Consider the following 22,434-nt stretch of genomic DNA (forward strand, 5'->3'; position numbering starts at 1 on the left):
CCAGAGGGCTTCAAAGTTCCGCAGCAATTTTCCAATTTTTCTCAAGATTTTCAAAATCGTAATTTTTCAGGGCCCAGTTCAGGTTGGAAGTGGATTTTAAGGGTCTTCATATTAGAAATACCCCATAAATGACCCCATTATAAAAACTGCAACCCCCAAAGTATTCAAAATGACATTCAGTAAGTGTTTTAACCCTTTAGGTGTTTCACAGGAATAGCAGCAAAGTGAAGGAGAAAATTCTAAATCTTCATTTTTTACACTCGCATTTTCTTGTAGACCCAATTTTTGAATTTTTACAAGGGGTAAAAGGAGAGAAATCCCCCTAAAATTTGTAACCCAATTTCTCTCGAGTAAGGAAATACCTCATATGCGTATGTAAAGTGTACGGCGGGCGCAGTAGAGGGCTCAGAAGGGAAGGAGCGACAATGGGATTTTGGAGAGTGAGTTTTTCTGAAAGGGTTTTTGGGGGGCATATTGCATTTAGGAAGCCCCTATGGTGCCAGAACAGTGGACCCCCCCCCCCCCCCCCCACATGTGACCCCATTTTGGAAACTATACCCCTCATGGAATTTGGTGCAGTGAGCATTTACACCCCACTGGCGTTTGACAGATATTTGAAACAGTGGACTGTGCAAATCAAAAATTTTATTTTTCATTTTCACAGACCACTGTTCCAAAAAGCTGTCATACACCAGTGGGGTGTAAATGCTCACTGCACCCCTTATTACATTCCGTGAGGGGTGTAGTTTCCAAAATGGGGTCACATATGGATATTTATTGTTTTGCGTTTGTCAGAACTGCTGTAACAATCAGCCACCCCTGTGCAAATCGCCTCAAATGTACATGGTGCACTCTCCCTTCTGAGCCTTGTTGTGCGCCCCCAGAGCACTTTGCGCCCACATATGGGGTATCTCCGTAGTCGGGAGAAATTGCGTTACAAATTTTGGGGGTCTTTTTTCCCCTTTTACCTCTTGTGAAAATGAAAAGTATAGGGCAACACCAGCATGTCAGTGTAAAAAAATTATTTTTTTACACTAACATGCTGGTGTAGACCCCAACTTCACCTTTTCATAAGGGGTTAAAGAAGAAAAAGCCCCCCAAAATTTGTAAGGCAATTTCTTCCGAGTACGGCGATACCCCATATGTGTCCCAAAACTGTTGCCCTGAAATACGACAGGGCTCCAAAGTGAGAGAGCGCCATGCGCATTTGAGGCCTGAATTAGGGATTTTCATAGGGGTGGACATAGGGGTATTCTATGCCAATGATTCCCAAACAGGGTGCCTCCAGCTGTTGCAAAACTCCCAGCATGCCTGGACAGTCAATGGCTGTCCGGCAATACTGGGAGTTATTATTTTGCAACAGCTGGAGGCTCCGTTTTGGAAACAGTAGCGTACCAGACGTTTTTCATTTTTTGGGGGGAGGGGGGCTGTGTAGGGGTATGTGTATATGTAGTGTTTTTTACTTTTTATTTTAGGTTAGTGTCAGTGTAGTGTAGTGTTTTTAGGGTACAGTCACATGGGCAGAGGTTCACAGCAAGTTTGCCGCTGGAAGTTTGAGCTGCAGCGCAAAATTTGCGCCATCTCAAACTTGCAGCACCCACTGTAAACCTCCGCCCATGTGAGTGTACCCTGTGCATTCACATTGGGGGGAGGGGGCAAACATCCAGCTGTTGCAAATTCCGAGCATGCCCTTTGGCTGTCCGTGCATGCTGGGAGTTGTAGTTTTGCAACAGCTGGAGGAACACTGGTTTGGAAACACTAAGTTAAGTAATAAACTTTCAAGTGTTTTGCAACCAAACTTAGTGTTTCCAAACCAGTGTGCCTCCAGCTGTTGCAAAACTACAACTCCCAGCATGCATGGTCTGTCAGTGCATGCTGGGAGTTATAGTTTTGCAACAATTGCAACAGCTGGAGGCACTGAGGTAGGAAACGGACAATGTTTCCCAACTAGTGTGCCTCCAGTTGTTGCAAAACTACAACTCCCAGCATGCCCAGGCATGCTGGAAGTTGTAGTTCGGCAATATCTGAAGGATCAGATGTTGCCGAACTACAACTTCCAGCATGCTTGGGCAGTCTGGGCATACTGGGAGTTTTAGTTTTGCAACATCTGGAGGTCCACAGTTTGGAGACCACTGTATAATGGTCTCCAATCTGTGCTCTTCCAGATGTTAGAGAACTACAACTCCCAGCATGCCTGGACAGACTGAGCATGCTGAGATTTGTAGTTTTGCAACATCTGGAAGAGCACAGATTGGAGACCATTATACAGTGGTCTCCAAACTGTGGGCCTCCAGATGTTGCAAAACTACAACTCCCAGCATGCCCAGAAAGCCAAAGGCTGTCTGGGCATGCTGGGAGTTGCAGTTTTGACACTCTCAGAGGCAGCAGTGAGATCGCTTTACGGCAATCTCACTGCTGCCAATGAAGATGCCGCACTGCTGCTGCAAACTCACCGCCGGGACGCAGCGCAGCCGGGACCGCATGGAGGACGCCGGGACCGCTCGGGACACCGCTCGTACGGGTAAGTGACGCCGGGGGACGGATCAGGGACACTTAGCAGAGCGGTGTGTGTCCCAATCCCCGTGATCGGGACTCACACACCGCGCTGCTAAGTATTTTCATAGCGAAACGCTGCTATCAGCTAGTCAGATTTGACCAGCTGATAGCAGCGATCGCTTGGGGGGGGTTGGGGGATGAAACCCCCCGTGGTCGCATGGTAAGATGGCTGGCTATCAGTGATAGGCACCATCTTTCCGGGCGCTGCGGGATGCCGCGAGTAGCGGCAGTAATGTTCATGACGTACCTGTATGTCATGGGTCGGGAACACCTTGCCACCCATGACGTACAGGTATGTCATAGGTCGGGAAGGGGTTAAAGGGGTACTCCGGTGAAAACCTTTTTTCTTTTAAATCAACTGGTGGCAGAAAGTTAAACATATTTGTAAATTACTTCTATTAAAAAAATCTTAATCCTTCCAGTACTTATTAGCTGCTGAATGCTACAGAGGAAAGTCCTTTCTTTTTGGAACACTGATGACATCACAAGCACAGTGCTCTCTGCTGACATCTCTGTCCATTTTAGCAACCGTGCATAGCAGATGTATGCTAAGGGCAGCATGGTGGCTCCGTTGTTAGCACTGCTGCCTTGCAGTGCTGGGGACTTGGGTTCAAATCCCACTAAGGACAACAATAAATAAAGCGTTATTATAATAACAACGTCAGCAGAGAGAACTGTGCTCGTGATGTCAGAGAGAATTTCAAAAAGAAAATAATTTCCTCTGTAGTATTCAGCAGCTAATAAGTACAGGAAGGATTAAGATTTTTTAATAGAAGTAATTTACAAATATGTTTAACTTTCTGCCACCAGTTGATTTAATAGAAAAAAGGTTTTCACCGGAGTACCCCTTTAAAGAGTTCAGAGAAGAGCTACTAAACTAGTACAGGATAAAACTTACCAGGAAAGGCTAAGGGCTCTTTCACACTGCAGACATTCTGCCATTGGAATTCCACTGCAGAATTCTTGTTCTCAATGAGATTCTCCTTCCCTGTACAAGCAGAATTGCTACAGCGGTTTTCTGACCGCGGAATGGACACCCACCCAAAGAATGAACATGTTCATTCTCTGGGCGGAATTCCACCGGACTGCATTGCTGTCTACAAGATGGCGCAAGTCCATGCTGTCCTACCGCCAATAGCTTCAGCAAGCAAACGTTCAGCTGGCAGAATTGATAATGAAAAACTCATGCCATTTAAGAATTTTATTAGAAAAAAAAATCCCATTTCATATCCAGAAATTGTAGTGTGAAAAATATTTACACCTCCTTACTGTGCATAACAGCAATCATAATAAACTACAAAAAAATGGACTAAACAATTGTCTGCGTTTTATACAAAAACTGTTTGTGTAAACTGAATTACAAAAGAAAAAAAAAATGATTCAAGTCAACAATTTTCAAGCGTCAATACTGCTCATGTCAATATGCGGCCCTTTTTAGAGGCCAACACAAAATTTCTGTAACAGCGCATATCCAATATTCATTTCGTAGAATAAGGAAGCGGTTAAGTCATTTTGGAGCTTAAAAAAAAAAAAGTTCTGGCAGAGTGCAAGCTTTATAAAAACTAAAAAGTAATAAAACTCAGTATTCCAGTCATGTGGTCTCCTCAAAGAAGTCTGCTGGAACTGGAGCGCAGAGAGTGTATTAAGAACAGCACTAAAGCTCCATTTCTTCGTCTTCTCTATTCCACATCATGTTTTCATGACAGTCTACATTAGAAGTACATGGCTGGTCCACATCTGATAGGTTTACTTCCTGGAGGAGAGGTACTGCAGGTGTCCTCCGGATCTTCTCTGTCTCTTCTTTATCTGTCTTATAACTGCTGGCAATGCTCTGAAGTTTGTTGACAAGTAACACTGGTTGGGGTTTCCAAAGAACAAGCTCCATCGATGGGCGATTTCTAGGGTTGTAAAGAGGAAAAATTACAGTTTGAACTCTATGAATTAGCTAATCATAAGGCTAGATGCATACACTGTTATTTAAGCTGTGTTTTACTGCCCAAAAAAAAAAAAAAAAAAAAAAAAACCTTAGTTTTTGTAGGTTACAAAAATATATGTCTTTTTACCTGTATTTTCACCCATATTTGTAGCAGTTTATTTTTCAAAGCTACAAAGGCCAGTTATCACTCTAAGCTAAGCCCTGAGCTAAGCCCATTCCAGGAGGCAGGAAGAGGAGGTCTCTCTTTATTTTTGTTATCCAGGTTGCCTGTTTTCCAATGGGACATATTTTTGAATGTAAACATAGGGTAGTATTTCTTCACATAAACTGCTTAACACCTTGGGGACCTGTATGCCCTAGTCCCGATAACAGGGTTTAAGCTGTTCTCACGACCTGAGAATGCTTTAAACCCCATGGGTCCCTACTGCTATCAGGCTGTTGATCACAGCGTCTAAAAAGAAACCAAAAGCATCCCTGCAGCTCAGTGGAGCTGATCGGGACTATCGCGACATAATCGCGATGTCCCAATCAGCTTACTGGACAACAGGAGGGTCCTCACCTGCCTCCTTGTCGTCCGATCGGCGATCTGCTGCACCAAGCCTGCTCAGCAGAGTGCTGAGAACACTGATCAATTCTGTGCTATGGCATAGCATTGATCAGTATATGCAATCAGAAGATTGCATGTTGTAGCCCCCTGTGGGGACTAAAAAAATAAATAAATTGTAAAAAAAAAAAAAAAAAAATAATAAAAAAATAAAAAGTTCATAAAAAAAGTTAAAGGGAACCAATCATCAGATTTTACCCTATATAATGCTTGGCAAAGCGTTATATAGGGTATAATTGTTGTCCTCACCATCCCCGGGGGACGCTCCTGCCCCCAGGGATGGTGAAGATATGAAGTTATAAACTAGTCGCCGTAAGTAGTCACCTGGGCGGGGAGCTCTTCTCACCTACTCCCGTTCTCCGGCCTGGAGCGACGCCTCCTCCGCTTGATTGATGGGCAGCGTCATCGCTCTGCTCCGTCTGTTCAGTGAGCGGAACAATGACGCGGCCCATCAATCAAGCGGACGGGGCGTCGCTCCCGGCCGAAGAACGGGAGTAGATGAGAAGAGCTCCCCGCCCAGGTGACTACTTACGGCAGCGGCGGTGACTAGTTTATAACTTCATATCTTCACCATCCCTGGGGGCAGGAGCGTCCCCGGGGATGGTGAAGACAACAATTTTACCCTATATAACGCTTTGCCAAGCATTATATAGGGTAAAATCTGATGATTGGTTCCCTTTAACCCCCTGTCCTATTAAAAGTTTAAATCCCCCCCCCTTTTCCCATTTTTTTAATTAAATAGTGTAATAAAAAATAGAAATAATCATATGTGGTACCGCCGTGTGCGTAAATGTCCTAACTATTAAAATATAAGGTTGGCTAAACCGCACAGTTGATGGCGTACACGTAAAAAATACCAAAGTCTAAAGTTGTGCATTTTTGGTCACTTCATTTACCATAAAAACTACAGACAACGGCGCAAAAAATTAGCCCTCAAATAGCACCGTATGCGGAAACATAAAAAAAAAAGTTATAGGGGTTAGAAGATGACAATTTTAAAACATACAAATTTTGCTGCATTTATTTAAGATTTTTTTTAAAGTAGTTAAATAAAGTAAAACCTAAATAAATTGTATATCCTTGTAACCGTATGGACCTACAGAATAAAAAGATAATGTGCCATTTTTACCAAAAAGTGCACTGCGTAGAAACGGAAGCCCCCAAAATTAGCAAAATGGCATTTATTTTATTTCATCCCACAAATTATTTTGTGTTTTGCCGCAGATTATGTTATAAAATAAGTGAAGTCATTACAAAGTACAATTGGTGACGCAAAAAAAAGCCCATATATGGGTCTGTAGGTGCAAAATTGAACAAGTTATAATTTTTAGAAGGGGAGGAGGAAAAAAAACGAAAGTACAAAAAATTTTTGAGCCCTTAAGGGGTTAATTATATGACAATAGCAATAACCACCGTACAATAAAACTGTCTAGGCACTTAGAGACATTTTCCCATTGAGCTCTAATGGCCCCATTTGTAAAAATATGGCTACTATTTTGGATGTGAAACTTTTTAACAAGCTTTTAAAAGCTTTTTAACAAGCAGAAATCCCCCTAAAGCTACCCTATATTAACTAAAATACTTCCCTTAATTTTTGTCTGTTGTGTTCACAATGATCGAGTGTCACATGACAATGACAGAGACGTTTGAGGTCAACTTACTAAAAGTGTCTAATTTTTAGACAGTGTAAACTTAGACTTCAAATGCGCCAGATTTACCACAGTGGCTCATCTCCATACCCTTGTCAATGAGGACATATAAGCACTATTGTTATTATAAAAATGAGGCTTAAAAGCCCAGGGAGTGTTCTTTAGCACAGCAAGAGCCCAGGTAAGTCCAGCTTATGTTCTCTTTATGTAGTGATTCTTTAGGTCCATACAATTACAATACCCAATTTGTATAGTTTCCATCATGTTTTACTACTTAAAAAAAAATTTCTTAACTTCTTTGAAAAAGATTTTTAAATTGTCATTTCCTGACCCCTACAACTTCACTTTTCTGTATATAGGGCTGTTTAAAGGCTAATTTTTTGCATTGTCATTTGCCGTTTTAATTAGAGATGAGCGAACTTACAGTAAATTCGATTCGTCACTAACTTTTCGGCTCGGCTGTTGATGATTTTTCCTGCGTAAATTAGTTCAGCCTTCAGGTGCTCCGGTGGGCTGGAAAAGGTGGATACAGTCCTAGCAAAGAGTCTCCTAGGACTGTATCCACCTTTTCCAGCCCATCGGAGCACCTGAAAGCTGAACTAATTTATGCAGGAAAAGTCATCAACTGCCGAGCCGAGAAGTTCGTGACGAATCGAATTTACTGGAAGTTTGCTCATCTCTAATCAGAATCACCCGCACTAAACCTGTTACACAGGCGTGTAGTGTGGATGATCCTGATTAAAACGCTTCTTACCTCATTTAAAACTGTCTTCATTTTTAGTTATATGGTATTCCCAGGCTTGGGACTCAGTGGGAGGTCCGCAGCATCAGCACGGACTCTCTTACGTCATTTTCGCTGGGCGGAGCGGCTGCCCGGCTCATGAATATTCATGGCTGCCTCATCGCAATCTTCCTCCTGGTGTAGGTTACGTGGGTAGCGCCGCACAACCAGAAGAGGCATTCTCCTGCATATCTATCTATGCAGGAGAACGCCGCTACCGGGTGTACGGCGTGTGGCGCATGCGCGGCGCTACCCACGTGACCTACACCAGGAGCAAGACTGCGATGAGGCAGCCATGAATATTCATGAGCCAGGCAGCCGCTCCGCCCAGCGAAAATGACGTAAGCGAGTCCGTGCTGATCCTGTTGACCTCCCAATAAGTCCCAAGCCTGGGAATACCATATAACTAAAAATGAAGATATCTGGCGAACCGCTGCACAGTTTTTAATGAGGTAAGAAGCGTTTTAATCAGGATCACCCACACTACACGCCTGTGTAACAGGTTTAGTGCGGGTGATTCTGATGACAGATTTCCTTTAATTCATGGGTAGGACTGTAAACATTTAATTCCTTAAAAAGGTGTACTCAGCCCCTAGACATCTTATCCCCTATCCAAGGATAGGGGATAAGAGGTCTGATCGCAGGGGTCCCACTCATGGGGACCCCCGCGATCTCTCCTGCAGCCCCCCGAGTCATCAGTTCTCTGGAGCTAGGTTTGCTCAGTGGCTGATGACTCACAATACAGAGACCGCCGGTTCGTGATGTCATGGCTCCGCCCCTAATGCCGTCATGCCCCGCCCCCTTAATGCAAGTCTATGGGAGGGGCGTGACTTACCAGCCTCCTCCCATAGACTTGCATTAAGGGGGTGGAGCATGACATCACGAGGGGCGGAGCCATGGCGTCATGAACCGCCCACCCGTTATCAGCCACGGGGCAAACCTAGCTCCGGAGAGCTGATGTCTAGGGTGATGCAGGAAAGATTGCAGGGTCCCCAGAAGCGGGACCCCTGCGATCAGACATCTTATCCCCCTATCCTTGGATAGAGGATAAGATGTCTAGGGGCGGAGTACCCCTTTAATAGTATGTCTATATTCAATATGGAGATGGAAAAGGTGGGTGTCAGCTATAACTTACAGTTAACATCCTGTTATAATTGGCGGGATTGGAGGAAAAAATAAAAACTACCAGCAGTTAAACCAATTGGATGCCACAGTCAAAAAAATGGCCTGTCATGGCAGACAAGTGCATAACAAAGGCCTCCCATGCCTTCCTCTGGGATTACACTCCAGACATTTTAGGTATGCATATATGACCACACTGTAACAGTGGTACCATCATGTATACAGGATGTGAAAATGTCCATATTATAGTGTACATGCTACTTTGCGAATTATCTTTTTTAATGCAAGCAAAAAACACCTGGTAAATCTATTTAACAAACTCATTTATATAAATTCTTAGAAATGCTGACTGACCACTTACATAGAATCCACAATTTTTTGGGTAAGCGATTCGTTCAAGCCCTGTTTAAAGCCTTCCACAAGTACATCAGACATTACAAGGGTGGGTAAATGATTATCTCTTGAGTTATCCTCATCTTCCTCCTCGTCCTCCACAATAAGCCTGAAATAGAAATAATATTCAATACTTTAACAAAAATATATTTCATTTAAATCTTGCACAATAATCTATTAAAAATATTTAAAATAGTATGGGATTTTATATCACACTTTTTACTTACATTGTACTTTTAATGCCATGTATTATGCCCATGTTTGTGTTATACCAACAGACAGGGGTGTTTGTTATAGTCCCTGCTGTCATGCCAACTTATATTCACCCAACTAATGGTCTTACTGAAAGAGCCCAGTTTATCTGTAAAACATCTTAAGTGTTAGTGTCTTTACTGACTGTGGCGTCTAAGGGGTTAGACAGGTGTGATCATAGCTAGTAGAGATGAGCAAATTTACAGTAATTCGATTCGTCACAAACTTCTCAGCTCGGCAGTTGCTGGTTTTAGCCTGCATACATTAGTTCAGCTTTCAGGTGCTCCGGTGGGCTGGAAAAGGTGTATACAGTATTATGAGAGAGTCTCCAGCCCACCGAAGCACCTGAAAGCTGAACTAATTTATGCAGGCTAAAGTCAGCAACTGCCGAGCCAAGAAGTTTGTGACGAATCGAATTACTGTAACTTCGCTCATCTCTAATAGCTAGCTCAGATCCCAGTCATTACAGGAAGCTCAACAACTCAGTTCATACCCTGCATACTATATTTACAGCATTGTGTATGGACTACTTTCTTTTTTTGCTTTAAATACATGGTGCAGGGAGGGGTTAAACTTTATGGTGTGCCCCACTGCCTACAGGGCCTCTGTGTAACTGCATAAATGGCAAGTCTGCCCACAGCTAAATCTTTCTAACTGCATTTAGGGGGTGCGTTCACACACACACAGGATCCGCTGAAGACCTGAAGTTGTAAAATCCACCATTGCAGATCCGTAACTGTGGATTTCACAAGGAATTCTTATGTATATTTTTGATTGCCTTCACACAATAAAAAATAAATAAAAATAAATAAAGAGTGCGTTCACACAAACAGATTTACTTTTAAACTCATATCTCCATATCTCATGTTTCTCGCTGCCGCTTCGAATGGGGCAGGCTCTCAACAGGTAGTTTTCAGCAACGGAATCTCCACTGAGGAAAATTTGCAAACTTCATTGAAGTCAATTCTGCCTGTGGCGGATTTTCAACAGCAGAAATAGTCTGGTGGAAATCTGTTGCTGACAGCCCATGGAGAGCCCATCCCAACTCGCAGCGGGAAACACGTTACAAGTTTGAAAGTAAATCTGCTCCTGTGAGCGCACCCTCAGGGTGCGTTCACATGGAGTAAATGAAGAGTAATTCACGCTGAAAAATTTACGGGCGAAAAAAAAAAAAAAAATAATCTACATTAGTGGGAAATTCGCGCGCAATTTGCACGGAATTGCGCGCGGACATGGGGGAGTAAGAAGTGAAGGGTTTTTCAGCCATTTCCGCGCAAATTGCGTGCGAATTCCGTGCAAATTCCGTGCGAGAACGATGTTGGGCGGAATTTTTTTTTACCATTGACTTCAATTGATTTCTGCTAGCGGATTCCGCTTGAAGAATGAACATGTCCCTTCTTCAAGCGGAAGGGAATTCAGCGTCGGAATTCTGCTAGCAGAATTTCCGCAGTGTGAAGAGGCCAGCAGAAATAACATTAAAGTCAATGGGCAGAGGGGATGTGCATTAATTTGTAGCGGAGAATTCAAGAGGAATTACTCGAGTAAATTCCTCTTTAATTACTCCATGTGAACGCACCCTTAGGGTCAACTCACATGTGCGTATTTTCTGTGGCAGATCTGCAGCAATGAGTGGCAAAACCTGCTACATCAAATCTTCAGCAGAAAATACGGAGGTGTGAACTGACCCTTAGGGTGTATTAATGCACACCGGATGGTGTTAATACACCCTTAGGGTAGGTTCACACATGCGCAGATTTGATGCATAGGATTTTCTGCTGCAGATTTCAATGTAAACTAAATGACTGAGCACAGCTTCTAATCTGCAGTTACAAATCCAGCACAGGATCCTGTATGTGTGAACGTACCCTAAAACTGATTTGACTAAGTGGTGGCACCTGCAATATTTTACCTGCTTTCAATGTCTCTTATTCTTCTAAGCGCAGCATCGAATTGAGATTCAACAGCCACTTCTTCCATATCCTCTGTAGAAACTGAACGCATCAAGGAGGCAGACTGGTCAGCCACGGTGGGAACTATAGCAGCCTCCTTTACCTGTGGATGGCCAGAAGCCCAGAATTGCTGTCCTAAACCTCCAGAAAAAATACCTGGAGCTTGAGATCCTTGAAACACAAGTGGTGTGGAAGACTCGGAAACTCTCAATTTCTTCAAAGGGCATCTTAGAAGAAAAAACACACACAACAAATCAAACATTAGCAAACAAATATGCATTAAAAAGGTTTTCCGAGAGAATTATAAAAACAGAAGTTACAGGCTGCTATGTTTACCAAATAAGGCACTAACCTAAATTCACCTGATGTCTGCTTTCTAAGTCCAGCAATACTGCTCTGGGCACCACCTCTTTTCTGTACTTCCGCTAGATGATGCATTTTCCCTGCTCTATGATGACATCCTGAAGACCCCAAAGCCATTCACATGCCTTCGTGGTATTCTACAGTGTGTTCTAAATATCATCAGCAGAGAAGGGAGAGGGCACCATTCAGGGACTCGCCCAGCTCACTATACCCAGGACCGGCCTTTGGGGTGTTCGAGCTGTGTGGCCGCACAGGGCGCCATAGCAACAGGGGCACCGGGAAGCCGACACAGCTCACAGCCCCCGTCACATTCTGGACATCCCTGTGATTTAAAAAATCTTTTCAGGACACAAGGATGTCCCGGCGGTTACCTCTCTGCGGCGGCCCCCACGTTAACTTTAAAAACGCAGGGGCCGCCGGGAGGTAGCGCACGCAGGGACGTCACTGCCATCCCGTGCGTGCGCCCATAGGAGAAAAGTGGAGCGGAGAATCGAGGAGGACGCTATACCGCACACCTAACGTGCGGGAACACTATACCGCACACCTAACGTGCGGGGACACTATACCGCACACCTAACGTGCGGGGACACTATACCGCACACCTAACGTGCGGGGACACTATACCGCACACCTAATGTCTGATTAAGGGGAAGAGATGGTCTGATTATGAGTGACAATGGAAAGAGTAATAAGAACATGGGACTGGTGAAGGGGGGGTCTGAGTCTGCTTAAGGGGGACTGGTGAAAATATTTGTTAGAAAGATTTTTTCCCTCTTTGGGTATGTTTATGGGGTAATAAGGGGGGGGGGTGCCACAAGGTTAGCTCGCACAGGGCGCCTGAACACCTAAGGCCGGCCCTGACTAAACCAATATCAGAAAATCGTCCAGGAAATAATTTCCATGATTCTTATGAAAGAAGAAATCTCTGCTAGTAGTTTAGTAAAAACTCTCAAAGCTTAAAGGAGAAGTATCATGGGGAAAAACTAAACCTCTATCAAAGGATAGGGGGATAAGTTTTAGATTGCAGGGGTCCAACCACTGGTACCCCCTGCGATCTCCTCTACGGAGCCCCTGCGCTCCCTGGGAGTGGCACGTCATGACCCCCGCACGAAGCAGCGGACCTGTACAGGACCCAGCGGTCAGACCCCCTGCAATCTAAAACTTATGCTCTATCCTTTCAATAGGGGTTAAGTTTTTCTTCCTATGATATATCTCCTATAAGAGGTGCCAAATGGGAGCGCCTGGTACTAAGGATGAGCGATCCGTACCTGAATCTAGACTGCAACCCATAAGAATTTCTGATAGGCGGGGTGAATGGGTACATGGTAATAGGAATCTTCTAAGGCTATGTTCAGACGGCAGCAATTCCCCATAAATGCGTGAAATCCATGTCCGCATTACTTTGGACAGGAATTTCACATCTTTCAATCAAATGTGGAATTTCTGCAAAATGTATATGGATTTTCTGCATGAATACACAGTATTCATTCAAAAAATTTAATTTCGTGCAAATTCCGCACTGGATTTGAAAGTCTCCATAAAAATTTTTTTATTATGACTCTGAAAAGAGCTATTTGGCTTCCTTACTAAAAATAGAAGAGAAAGGAGAGTTTTTGAAGCTATGCTACTTACTCATCATTAGCCTCTTGGAGCTTGTGCTTTCTTGGTCGCCCAGGTTGACTACAAAAAAAAGAAAAAAAAAGTAATAATAATAATTATTTTAAAAAAATTCTAAGAAATATAGCCAAAATATCCCACCTCTTTCCTTCTTAACCCCTTAAGGACCAAGCCCATTTTGACCTAAAGGACACAGCCAATTTTATTTTTGTATTTTCCTTTTTTCCTCCTCGCCTTCTAAAAATCTTAACTCTTATATTTTCATCCACAGACTAGTATGAGGGCTTGTTTTTTGCGCGATAAGTTAACCTTTGAAATAACATCACTCATTTTACGATAAAATGTATGGCGCAACCAAAAAAATACTATTTGTGTGGGGAAATTAAGAAGAAAACCGCAATTATGCAAATTTTGGAAGGTTTCGTTTTCACACCGTACAATTTATGGTAAAAATTACATGTATTCTTTATTCTGTGGGTCAAAACAATTAAAATTATACCCATGAGAACATACTTTTCTATTATTGTTGCGCAAAAAAAAGCAAACTTTTTAACCAAATTAGTATTTTACCACATTTCTGTAACGATAACTTATTTGTGTATACCAAACTTTCATAATTTTTTTTTACACATTTTTATTTAGTTTTTAAATAAAATGTGACAAAAGCAGCAATTTTGGACTTTATTAAAGTGTAAAAAAAAAAAAAGGCCAAAATTGCTGCTTTTGTCACATTTTATTTAAAAACTAAATAAAAATTTATAAAAAAAAAGTTAGTTGATTTCTAATACTGTTCAGTGCAATGCATAGGACATACCACTGATCAGAGTTATCGGTTATCTTCTGCTCTGGCCTGCTCGATCTCAGACCAGAGCAGAAGAAGCCAGGAAGGTGGTGGAAGCACCATGTCCGTGTCCGCAAAAAGAATTAACACGTTTATTCTTTGTGTCGAGTCCGCACCGAATGCAGAGCTGTCTATGAGAAGGTGCATTCCTGTGCAGTACTAGCGCCGGCATATTATGCAGGCGTCCTGCAGTTTGCAGAATGTGGTGCGGACATTCCATCATGTGAACATAGCCTAAGGATTACCTTTAATTCCACCCTGTCTTACAAAATAAACATTACAGCCCTGACTGCCTCTATTATGCCTAGATCTCAACCTTGAATAAACAAAAATGCTATCGCGTGCCCTTGTCTTCCACTTAGATTACTGCAACATCAGTCTTTGTGGCCCCCTACCCAACATTCTTCATCCCCCCTCCAAATCAACCCTTAAAGGGGTACTCCGCCCCTAGACATCTTATCTAAAGGATAGGGGATGAGATGTCAGATCGCCGGGGTCCCGCTGCTGGGGACCCGGGGATCGCCGCTGCGGCACCCCGCCATCATTACTGCGCAGAGAGAGATCACTCTGCACGTAATGACGGGCAATACAGGGGCCGGAGCATTTTTACGTCACGGCTCCGACCCTCGTGACATCACGGCCTGCCCCTGTCAATACAAGTCTATGGGAGGGGGCGTGGCGGTCGTCACGCCCCCTGCCATAGACTTGCATTAAGGGGACGGGCCGTGATGTCATGAGGGGCAGAGCCGTGACATCACGCTGCTCCGGCCCCTGTATCGCCCGTCATTACGCACAGAGCAAACTCGCTCTGTGCTGTAATGATAGCGGGGTGCCGCAGCGGGGATCCCCAGGGTCCCCAGCAGCGGGACCGCGGCGATCTAACATCTTATCCCCTATCCTTTGGATAGGGTATAAGATGCCAGGGGCGGTGTACCCCTTTAATTCTACTGCAGGATTAATCCACTTTTCCCTTTTTCCTTCCTATATACACCCTTGTTTAGCAAATTTAGCTCACATTATTTACAATATATATATATATATATATATATATATATATATATATATATATATATATATATAACCGCCCACTACCTTTCCCCTTGCTACATCTCTGATATTATGATTGCTATTGCAATGAATAGAATTGACTCTTCTGTGCTCTGCTAATACAGCCTGTCACAGAGCACACAGAGGCCTTTAGAATGCCATGAAATTGGACAGCTGCTTTATTGGTGGTTTAGTTAGTAGTATTAAGGCTATTCAACCCAACAAACCACCAATGGAGTTTTTGCTCCCAGGGATGGTGAAGATATTAAGTTATAAAGTCCCCACCACCACCCCCACAAGTAGTCCCCTGGGCAGGGATTTATGCTTACCAGCAGCCGTTGCTCCCCATTGCTCCGGCTGTGGCCCAGCCAACTTCATTGATGGCTTGCATCATCGCTCTGCTCCCTAAGCAGACGGAGCAGAGCAGTGGCAGGAGCCGTCAATCAAGAAGAGGGGCGGGACCACGGCTGGAGTGATGGGTTCTGGTAAGTAGAAGTCTCCACCAAAGGGACTGCATGCAGGGTGACATATTATAATTAAAAACATAGTGAAAGGTAAGGGCTGCTACTTACAGAGAGCAAGTTAACTGAGACAATGCAGGGATCCCTGCGGGACTCTGTGCTGCCCCTCCCAGAAACAAGCTGCCATTTTGTCCAATTTGACAGGGATTCACATCGACTGATGTACCAAGAAATGAAGCGTCTACAGAACCAGGAGTGTTTGTCCTCTGAAGGAACGGCTGTGAAGTCTGATGATGTTCCATCCCGTACAATGGTATTGCACTAAATGCTCTGCCAATGACTGCCATTCCAGCCTTCACCTACAAAGTAGATCAAACAAATAACTATTAATGCAGAAGAAAAAAACAAGAAAGAGCTATAGGGATATTCCAGGAAAAAAGCTTTTTTTTTCTATATCAACTGGCTTCAGAAAGTTAAACAGATTTGTAAATTACTTCTATTAAAAAATCTTAATCCTTCCAATAATATCAGCTGCTGAAGTTGAGTTGTTTTCTGTCTGGCAACAGTGCTCTCTGCTGACATCTCTGCTTGTCTTGGGAACTGCACAGAGTAGAAGAGGTTTGCTATGGGGATTTGCTTTTAAACTGGACGGTTCGCGAGACAAGTGTCATCAGAGAGCACTTAGACAGAAAAGAACAACTCAACTCCAGCACCTCATAAGTAATGAAACGATTAAGATTTTTTAATAGAAGTAATTTACAAATCTGTTTAACTTGCTGGAGCTAGTTGATATATATTTAAAAAAAAGTATTTTCCTGGATAACCCCTTTAACACGACAGCATCAATAAAAAATAAATAATAATACCTTACTAGCCACAAATACTTATCAGTAAACATATAATGCCAAATGCAATATTCAAAAAGCCTAAAATTGTGTCTTTATACATTGGATGCGGGTGGGATATATCTTTCTATACCTAATTATTTTTTATATACATGACAGAAACTGGCATAAAAATCACAGCAGGATCTACACCAGCTATGCGGCGCATGGACAGCCACTGATAGAACAAGTGACTGGTAACTGGTACCTCTTCATTTGTTGCATCTTTTGCCAGCAGGCTTGCCCTAAAAGAATCACACGTTTTTGTTCTATATTTATTGTTTTTATTCCCAGCAGAAAGGTTGTACGGTTACTCACCCGGGTTGATCCTTCTGTTATGCCACAGTGTCCGGATGCCATCCTGCTTCTGTTAAACACCCTAGGTGACTGAGCATCTGGCTCATCTATATCTGCAGCTATTTTACATGGCCCAGAAGTCACTGTCTTGTAGGCATCAGTATGAGCCAGAAGACATCCAGTCTAAAGAAGCTGCCGATTCCTGAAGGTCCGACACATGGCCACGAGGGCGTTCACCAGGAGCAGAACCCGTGTCAGAACGGAGGAATAAGAATCAGCCTAAGGGCGCATTCACATTTTTTGAAGATGCATTCACGTTTTGAAGATATTTCCTGCCGAATCCGGCTGTCGTTTTGAAGAACCGGCTGCTGCCGTATCCCCCACCACACCCCATTCATTTGAATGAGCCAGCCAGATCCCCAAAGAGTGATGGGAATGCACCCTAGGCTAGTCATCATACAACCTTACTGGCATCAATTTCATTTATCTATTTCATCTCTGTGTAGTATTCTACTCTACACCAAATGTCTCCTACACCTATAGTTAGAAGTTATTCCCAATACAGCTTTTCCTGTACAGACACGCTTAGCTGGATGTTACAAGAGAGTGGCATACATTATCTGATGCCAACCTACGCCCAAGAATGCCACTTAAAAAAAAACAAAAAACTAGGAGATCTATATGCCAGTCTAGGAAAATTTGCAGACAAAGGGTCAGTGGTTAGCACTATTGCCTTGCAGCACTGAGCTCCTAGGTTCAAATCTCATGAAGGACATGTGCAAGGAGTTTGGATGTTCTCCCCATGTTTTGGATGCGTTCCAAGTGACCACTCTAGGTTGATGTCCTGAGTCAAATTGGACAATACATGCACGGAGAGAAAAAAAACTCACGCTGACACACTAGGTCAAAATGGTTCTTTCTGATTTATTGTATTGTGTACACACAAGATATAGCCTTCAGTAGGGCGTAGCATTCTAATTGGTTAGCAGACTACTTTACGTAAGCATTGCATCATATTTTTCTGTGCCAAGCCGGGTGATCACATAGGGCATAGTACAGGATGTAACCTCCATTTTACATATATTATCCATAACACCCATAGTTGTATGGATTTTCTCCCATATTCCCAAAAACATACTGGTAGAAGAATTTACATTATGGGAACAGGGACTGATTTGAGTGTAAAAGCACTGCAGATTATGTTTGTGCTATATACAAAAAATAGAAATAATTATTAACCACTTAACCCTTTAAGGACCAGGCCCATTTTGGCCTTAAGGACCAGACCAATTTTATTTTTGAATTTCCGTTTTTTTCCTCCTCGCCTTCTAAAAATCATAACTTTCTTATATTTCCATCCACAGACCCATATGAGGGCTTGTTTTTTGCGTCACCAATTGTACTTTGTAAATACATCACTTATTTTACCATTTACCATTTATGTGGGAAAATTGGAAATTTTGGAAGGTTTTGTTTTCACGCTGTACACTTTACGGTAACAATGACATTATTTCTTCATTCTGTGTGTCAATACGATTAAAATGATACCCATGTTATATGCTTTTCTATAATTGTACCGCTTAAAAAAAAAAAATCTAGAAAACATTTTAACAAAATTAGTATGTTTGAAATTGCCCTATTTTGACCACCTATAACTTTCTCATTTTTCCCTATATCGGGCGATATGAGGGCTCATTTTTTGCACCATGATCTGTAGTTTTTATCAGTACAATTTTGCCTAGGTTTTTTCTGGGAATAAAATGTGACAAAAAAAAAAAGCAGCAATTTTGTACTTTTTTTTTTTTTTTTTTTTTTTTTTTTTTACATTTATGCTTTTTGGGGGGTAAAATGGAAAAAACTGACGTTTTACCTTTTTATTGGGGGAGGGGATTTTTCAAATTTTTTTACTTTTAGATTTTGTGTTTTTTTTTTTTTATTAATTAATTTTTTTACACTTTAATAGTCCCCATAGGGGACTATTCATAGCAATCAGTTGATTGCTAATACTGTTCAGTGCTATGCATAGGACATAGCACTGATCAGTGTTATCGGTCATCTTCTGCTCTGGTCTTCTCGATCTCAGATCAAAGCAGAAGACCCCGAAAGACATCCGGAGCCAGGTGAGGGGACCTCCGGCTGCCATGCTGGATGATCGGATTCCCGCGGCAGCGCTACGAGCGATACGATCATCCATTTACAGTACCGCCTCCTGCGTGTCAGATTGCCGAATGGCTGCTCAGTGCCTGAGATCCAGGCATGAGCAGTGAAGTGGCAGAATCACTGATCAATATTATCCTATGGGATAACAATCATCAATGTAAAAGATCAGTATGTGCAGTGTTACAAAAAAAAAGTATTGCAAAAAAAGAAAAAAAAGTTAATAAAGATAATTTTCCCTAATATAAGTTTGAATCACCCCCCTTTTCCCATTTAAAAAAAAAAAACTAAATAAAAATAAACATATGTGGTATCACCGCATGTAGAAATGTCTGAATTATAAAAATATATCATTAATTAAACCGCACAATCAATGGCATATTCGCTAAAAAATCCCAAAGTCCAAAATAGGGTATTTTAGGTCACTTTTCATATCATGAAAAAAATTTTTATAAAAACTTCAGATCACACGTGAAAAAAAAATGAGTCCTCAAACCGTCCCGTACGCACAAAAATAAAAAGTTATAGGGGTCAGAAGATGACAATTTTAAACATATCAATTTTCCTGCATGTAGTTATGATTTTTTTCCAGAAGTGCGACAAAATCAAACCTATATAAGTAGGGTATTATTTTAACCGTATGGACCTACAGAATAAAGATAAGGTGTCATTTTTACCGAAAAATGTACTGCGTAGAAACGGAAGCCCCCAAAAACTTACAAAATGCTTTTTTTCGCACAATTTTTTTTTTCCCGTTTTGCCGTAGATTTTTGGGTAAAATGACTGATGTCATTACAAAGTAGAATTGGTGGTGCAAAAAATAAGCAATCATATGGATTTTAAGGTGCAAAATTGAAAGAATTATGATTTTTTTTTTTTTTAAAGGTAAGGAGGAAAAAACGAAAGTGCAAAAACAGAAAAACCCTGAGTCCTTAAGGGGTTAATATTATCGCTAATAAGGAACAAAGAGAACTCCACTGGCTGGGTTCACATCTGCATCAGAGGGAACATTCTGGGCCACCACATCTGTCCAAAACACCCGGACATAAAAACTAAAGCATGCAGCACTTTCCCTCTTGTCATATCTAGTCAAATGATTAGACACCGTACCGGAAACGCAGTCAAGTCAACGGAATCGGTCAAGCAACAGAATCCCGACTATGACGCAGATGTGAACACTGCCATAACCGATGAAATGAGCCTGTTTTACATTGACACTTGTATGGATGGTTCTCACACTAAAGTAAGAAGCTGGCCATATACGTTCGATCAGCATTTCTCAACCAAGGTGCCTCCAGCTGATGCAAAACTACAACTCTTGACATGCCCCTTCGAGGATGCTGGGAGTTGTAGTTTAAACAGCTGGAGCCACACTGGTTAGGAAACACTGAACTAAAGATTAAACGTCAGCGCAACAAATAGTTATCCCACATCTGTCCCTCCCAATCCAACCCAACCCCCCCCCCCCCCAGACACATGACGCTCATGTTGACTGCGTGTGCATATAGTCAAAATGAAGAGACACACAGGCAAGCCGCTGTCAGACACCTTTGGCAGTGACTGATCTTCTTGAGAACAAAATGGGTCTGGCAGCTGAAATTCAGATCATTTGGGAGACCCCATGCATTTGAGATGGTCACCCCTGAAAGTAATCAATGTATCTAAGGCGGCATTCACATCTCGTTTTTGCAATATAGGTTTTATGTAAAAAAAAAAAACGTAGGTTTCAAAACCGGACCGAACCGTATACAACAGTATAGACCTCTGTACGGTTCTAAACTGTTTACGGTATAAAAACGGATGTCAGTTTGCATACAGTTTAATAAGTTAAAAAAATTAAATTAAAAACGGACACGGTATTATGTCTTTAATTTAATAAAGTTCTTCTTGTTCTATTTGTGGTAAGAACTTTCGGCGTGCACTGCGCATGTGCAAACTGCAAAACCGTATGGTGCAAACTGTACGCTTCCCATAGACCACCATTTAAAAAAAAAACAAACATATGGGTTGTATCCGTTTTTTCACCCGGACATAAAACCGGTTTTGTGTACGGGAAAAAAACTGATAAAACCGTAAATGATGCAAAACGTACACAACCGGATGCTACGTTTGGCATACGGTTTGCGATATGGTTCCATACCGTTACGGGAACCGTATTGCAAAAATGAGTTGTGAATGCAGCCTAATGCTGAGTTCACACTACGATTTGAACTACGGTTCCCGTATACGGATGGGAGGAGGGGTGGGCGGGGCTTAATCGCGGTGCCCGCACTCAGCCGTATTCGGGAACCGTATTTAATGTATGTCTATGAGCCGACCGGAGTGAACCGCAGCCTCCGGTCGGCTGCTTTTTCGGCCGTATGCAGTTTCCCGACCGCAGGCAAAAACATGGTCGACCACATTTTAGCCTGCGGTCGGGAAACCGCATACGGCCGAAAAAGCAGCCGACCGGAGGCCGCGGTTCACTCCGGTCAGCTCATAGACATACATTAAATACGGTTCCCGAATACGGCGATTAAGCCCCGCCCACCCCTCCTCCCAGCCGTATACGGGAACCGTAGTTCAAAGCGTAATGTGAACCCAGCCTAAGCTGGTTTAGGGTACATTCACACCACGTTTTTGTAATACAGTTCCCGTATCAGGTTTTTGATGAAAAACTGATTCCTCAAAACCGGATTAAACTGTATCAAAACATGTGTACAAATTTCAACCCGTATACAGTTAAAAACCGTATACGGTTTGAAAAATGATAACCGGTTAAATCAGTTTTTTAAGAAAAAAAACCTATACGTTTTTAACTTTTCACTCCATTATGAATAAAGTTTAACTTGTTTGATTGAAAGTCCAAGAAAAAAAACTGTGCAAAGTCAAAAACCGGATGGAACCGTACACACATACAGTTCTGTACGGTTCGATTGACTCCCATGTTAAAAAAAAAAAAAAAAAAAAAAAAAAAAAACGTATACGGTTTAATACAGTTTTTTTTGGATCAAAAACTGTGGTAAGCTACGATTTTGGGTACGGGAAAAAAAAACTGACAAAACCGTACAGGATGCAAAAGGGACACAACCTGATGCATCTTTTGGGTTACGGTTTTCAATGGAGAGTCAATGCATACGTTTTCAATACGATTCCGTACGTTTTTTTTTTTTTTTTGTTTTTTTTTTTTTACATAGAAAACGTATACGGGAACTGTATTGCAAAAATCTGGTGTGAATGCAGCCATACGCCGGAGACGTGTGATCCCACTGGGACAACTGGACGTCAATACTGAGGATACGGAACAGGGTGTTTCCAGCATTTGCAAAATCACAACTCCCAGCATGCCCGGACAGCCAAAGGCTGTCCGGGCATGCTGGGAGTTGTAGTTTTGCAACAGCTGGAAGCATCCTGGTTGGGAAACAGTGGGTCAGGAAGACAATTTATTCCTATAGAAAACGTGATCCTGCAAGTGTAGTACAGAAGCAGGACATGCTTGGACCTGTAGTACTACAGACATGTCAGCACACCTGCACCTCAGCTCCC

At 42.4% G+C, this 22,434-nt stretch overlaps 1 protein-coding gene across 3 annotated transcripts in view; it reads right to left on the bottom strand.

Annotated features, from left to right (window-relative positions):
- Window positions 1-3,744: 3,744 nt before the first annotated feature.
- Window positions 3,745-22,434, bottom strand: part of CCDC117 (coiled-coil domain containing 117) — a 49,011-nt gene continuing 30,321 nt past the window's right edge. For all 3 annotated transcript variants that reach the window (XM_056537235.1, XM_056537234.1, XM_056537233.1), the window contains exons 2-6: window positions 15,683-15,930; window positions 13,238-13,285; window positions 11,203-11,469; window positions 9,010-9,150; window positions 3,745-4,454 (exon numbers count right to left, since the gene is read on the bottom strand). In XM_056537235.1, the coding sequence (XP_056393210.1) occupies window positions 4,211-4,454; window positions 9,010-9,150; window positions 11,203-11,469; window positions 13,238-13,285; window positions 15,683-15,918 (936 nt within the window). In that variant the 5' untranslated portion in view covers window positions 15,919-15,930 and the 3' untranslated portion in view covers window positions 3,745-4,210. The remainder of the gene's footprint in view (window positions 4,455-9,009; window positions 9,151-11,202; window positions 11,470-13,237; window positions 13,286-15,682; window positions 15,931-22,434) is intronic.

This window comes from Hyla sarda, chromosome 1 (assembly GCF_029499605.1).
Source record: "Hyla sarda isolate aHylSar1 chromosome 1, aHylSar1.hap1, whole genome shotgun sequence".
NCBI classification, from domain to species: domain Eukaryota; kingdom Metazoa; phylum Chordata; class Amphibia; order Anura; family Hylidae; genus Hyla; species Hyla sarda.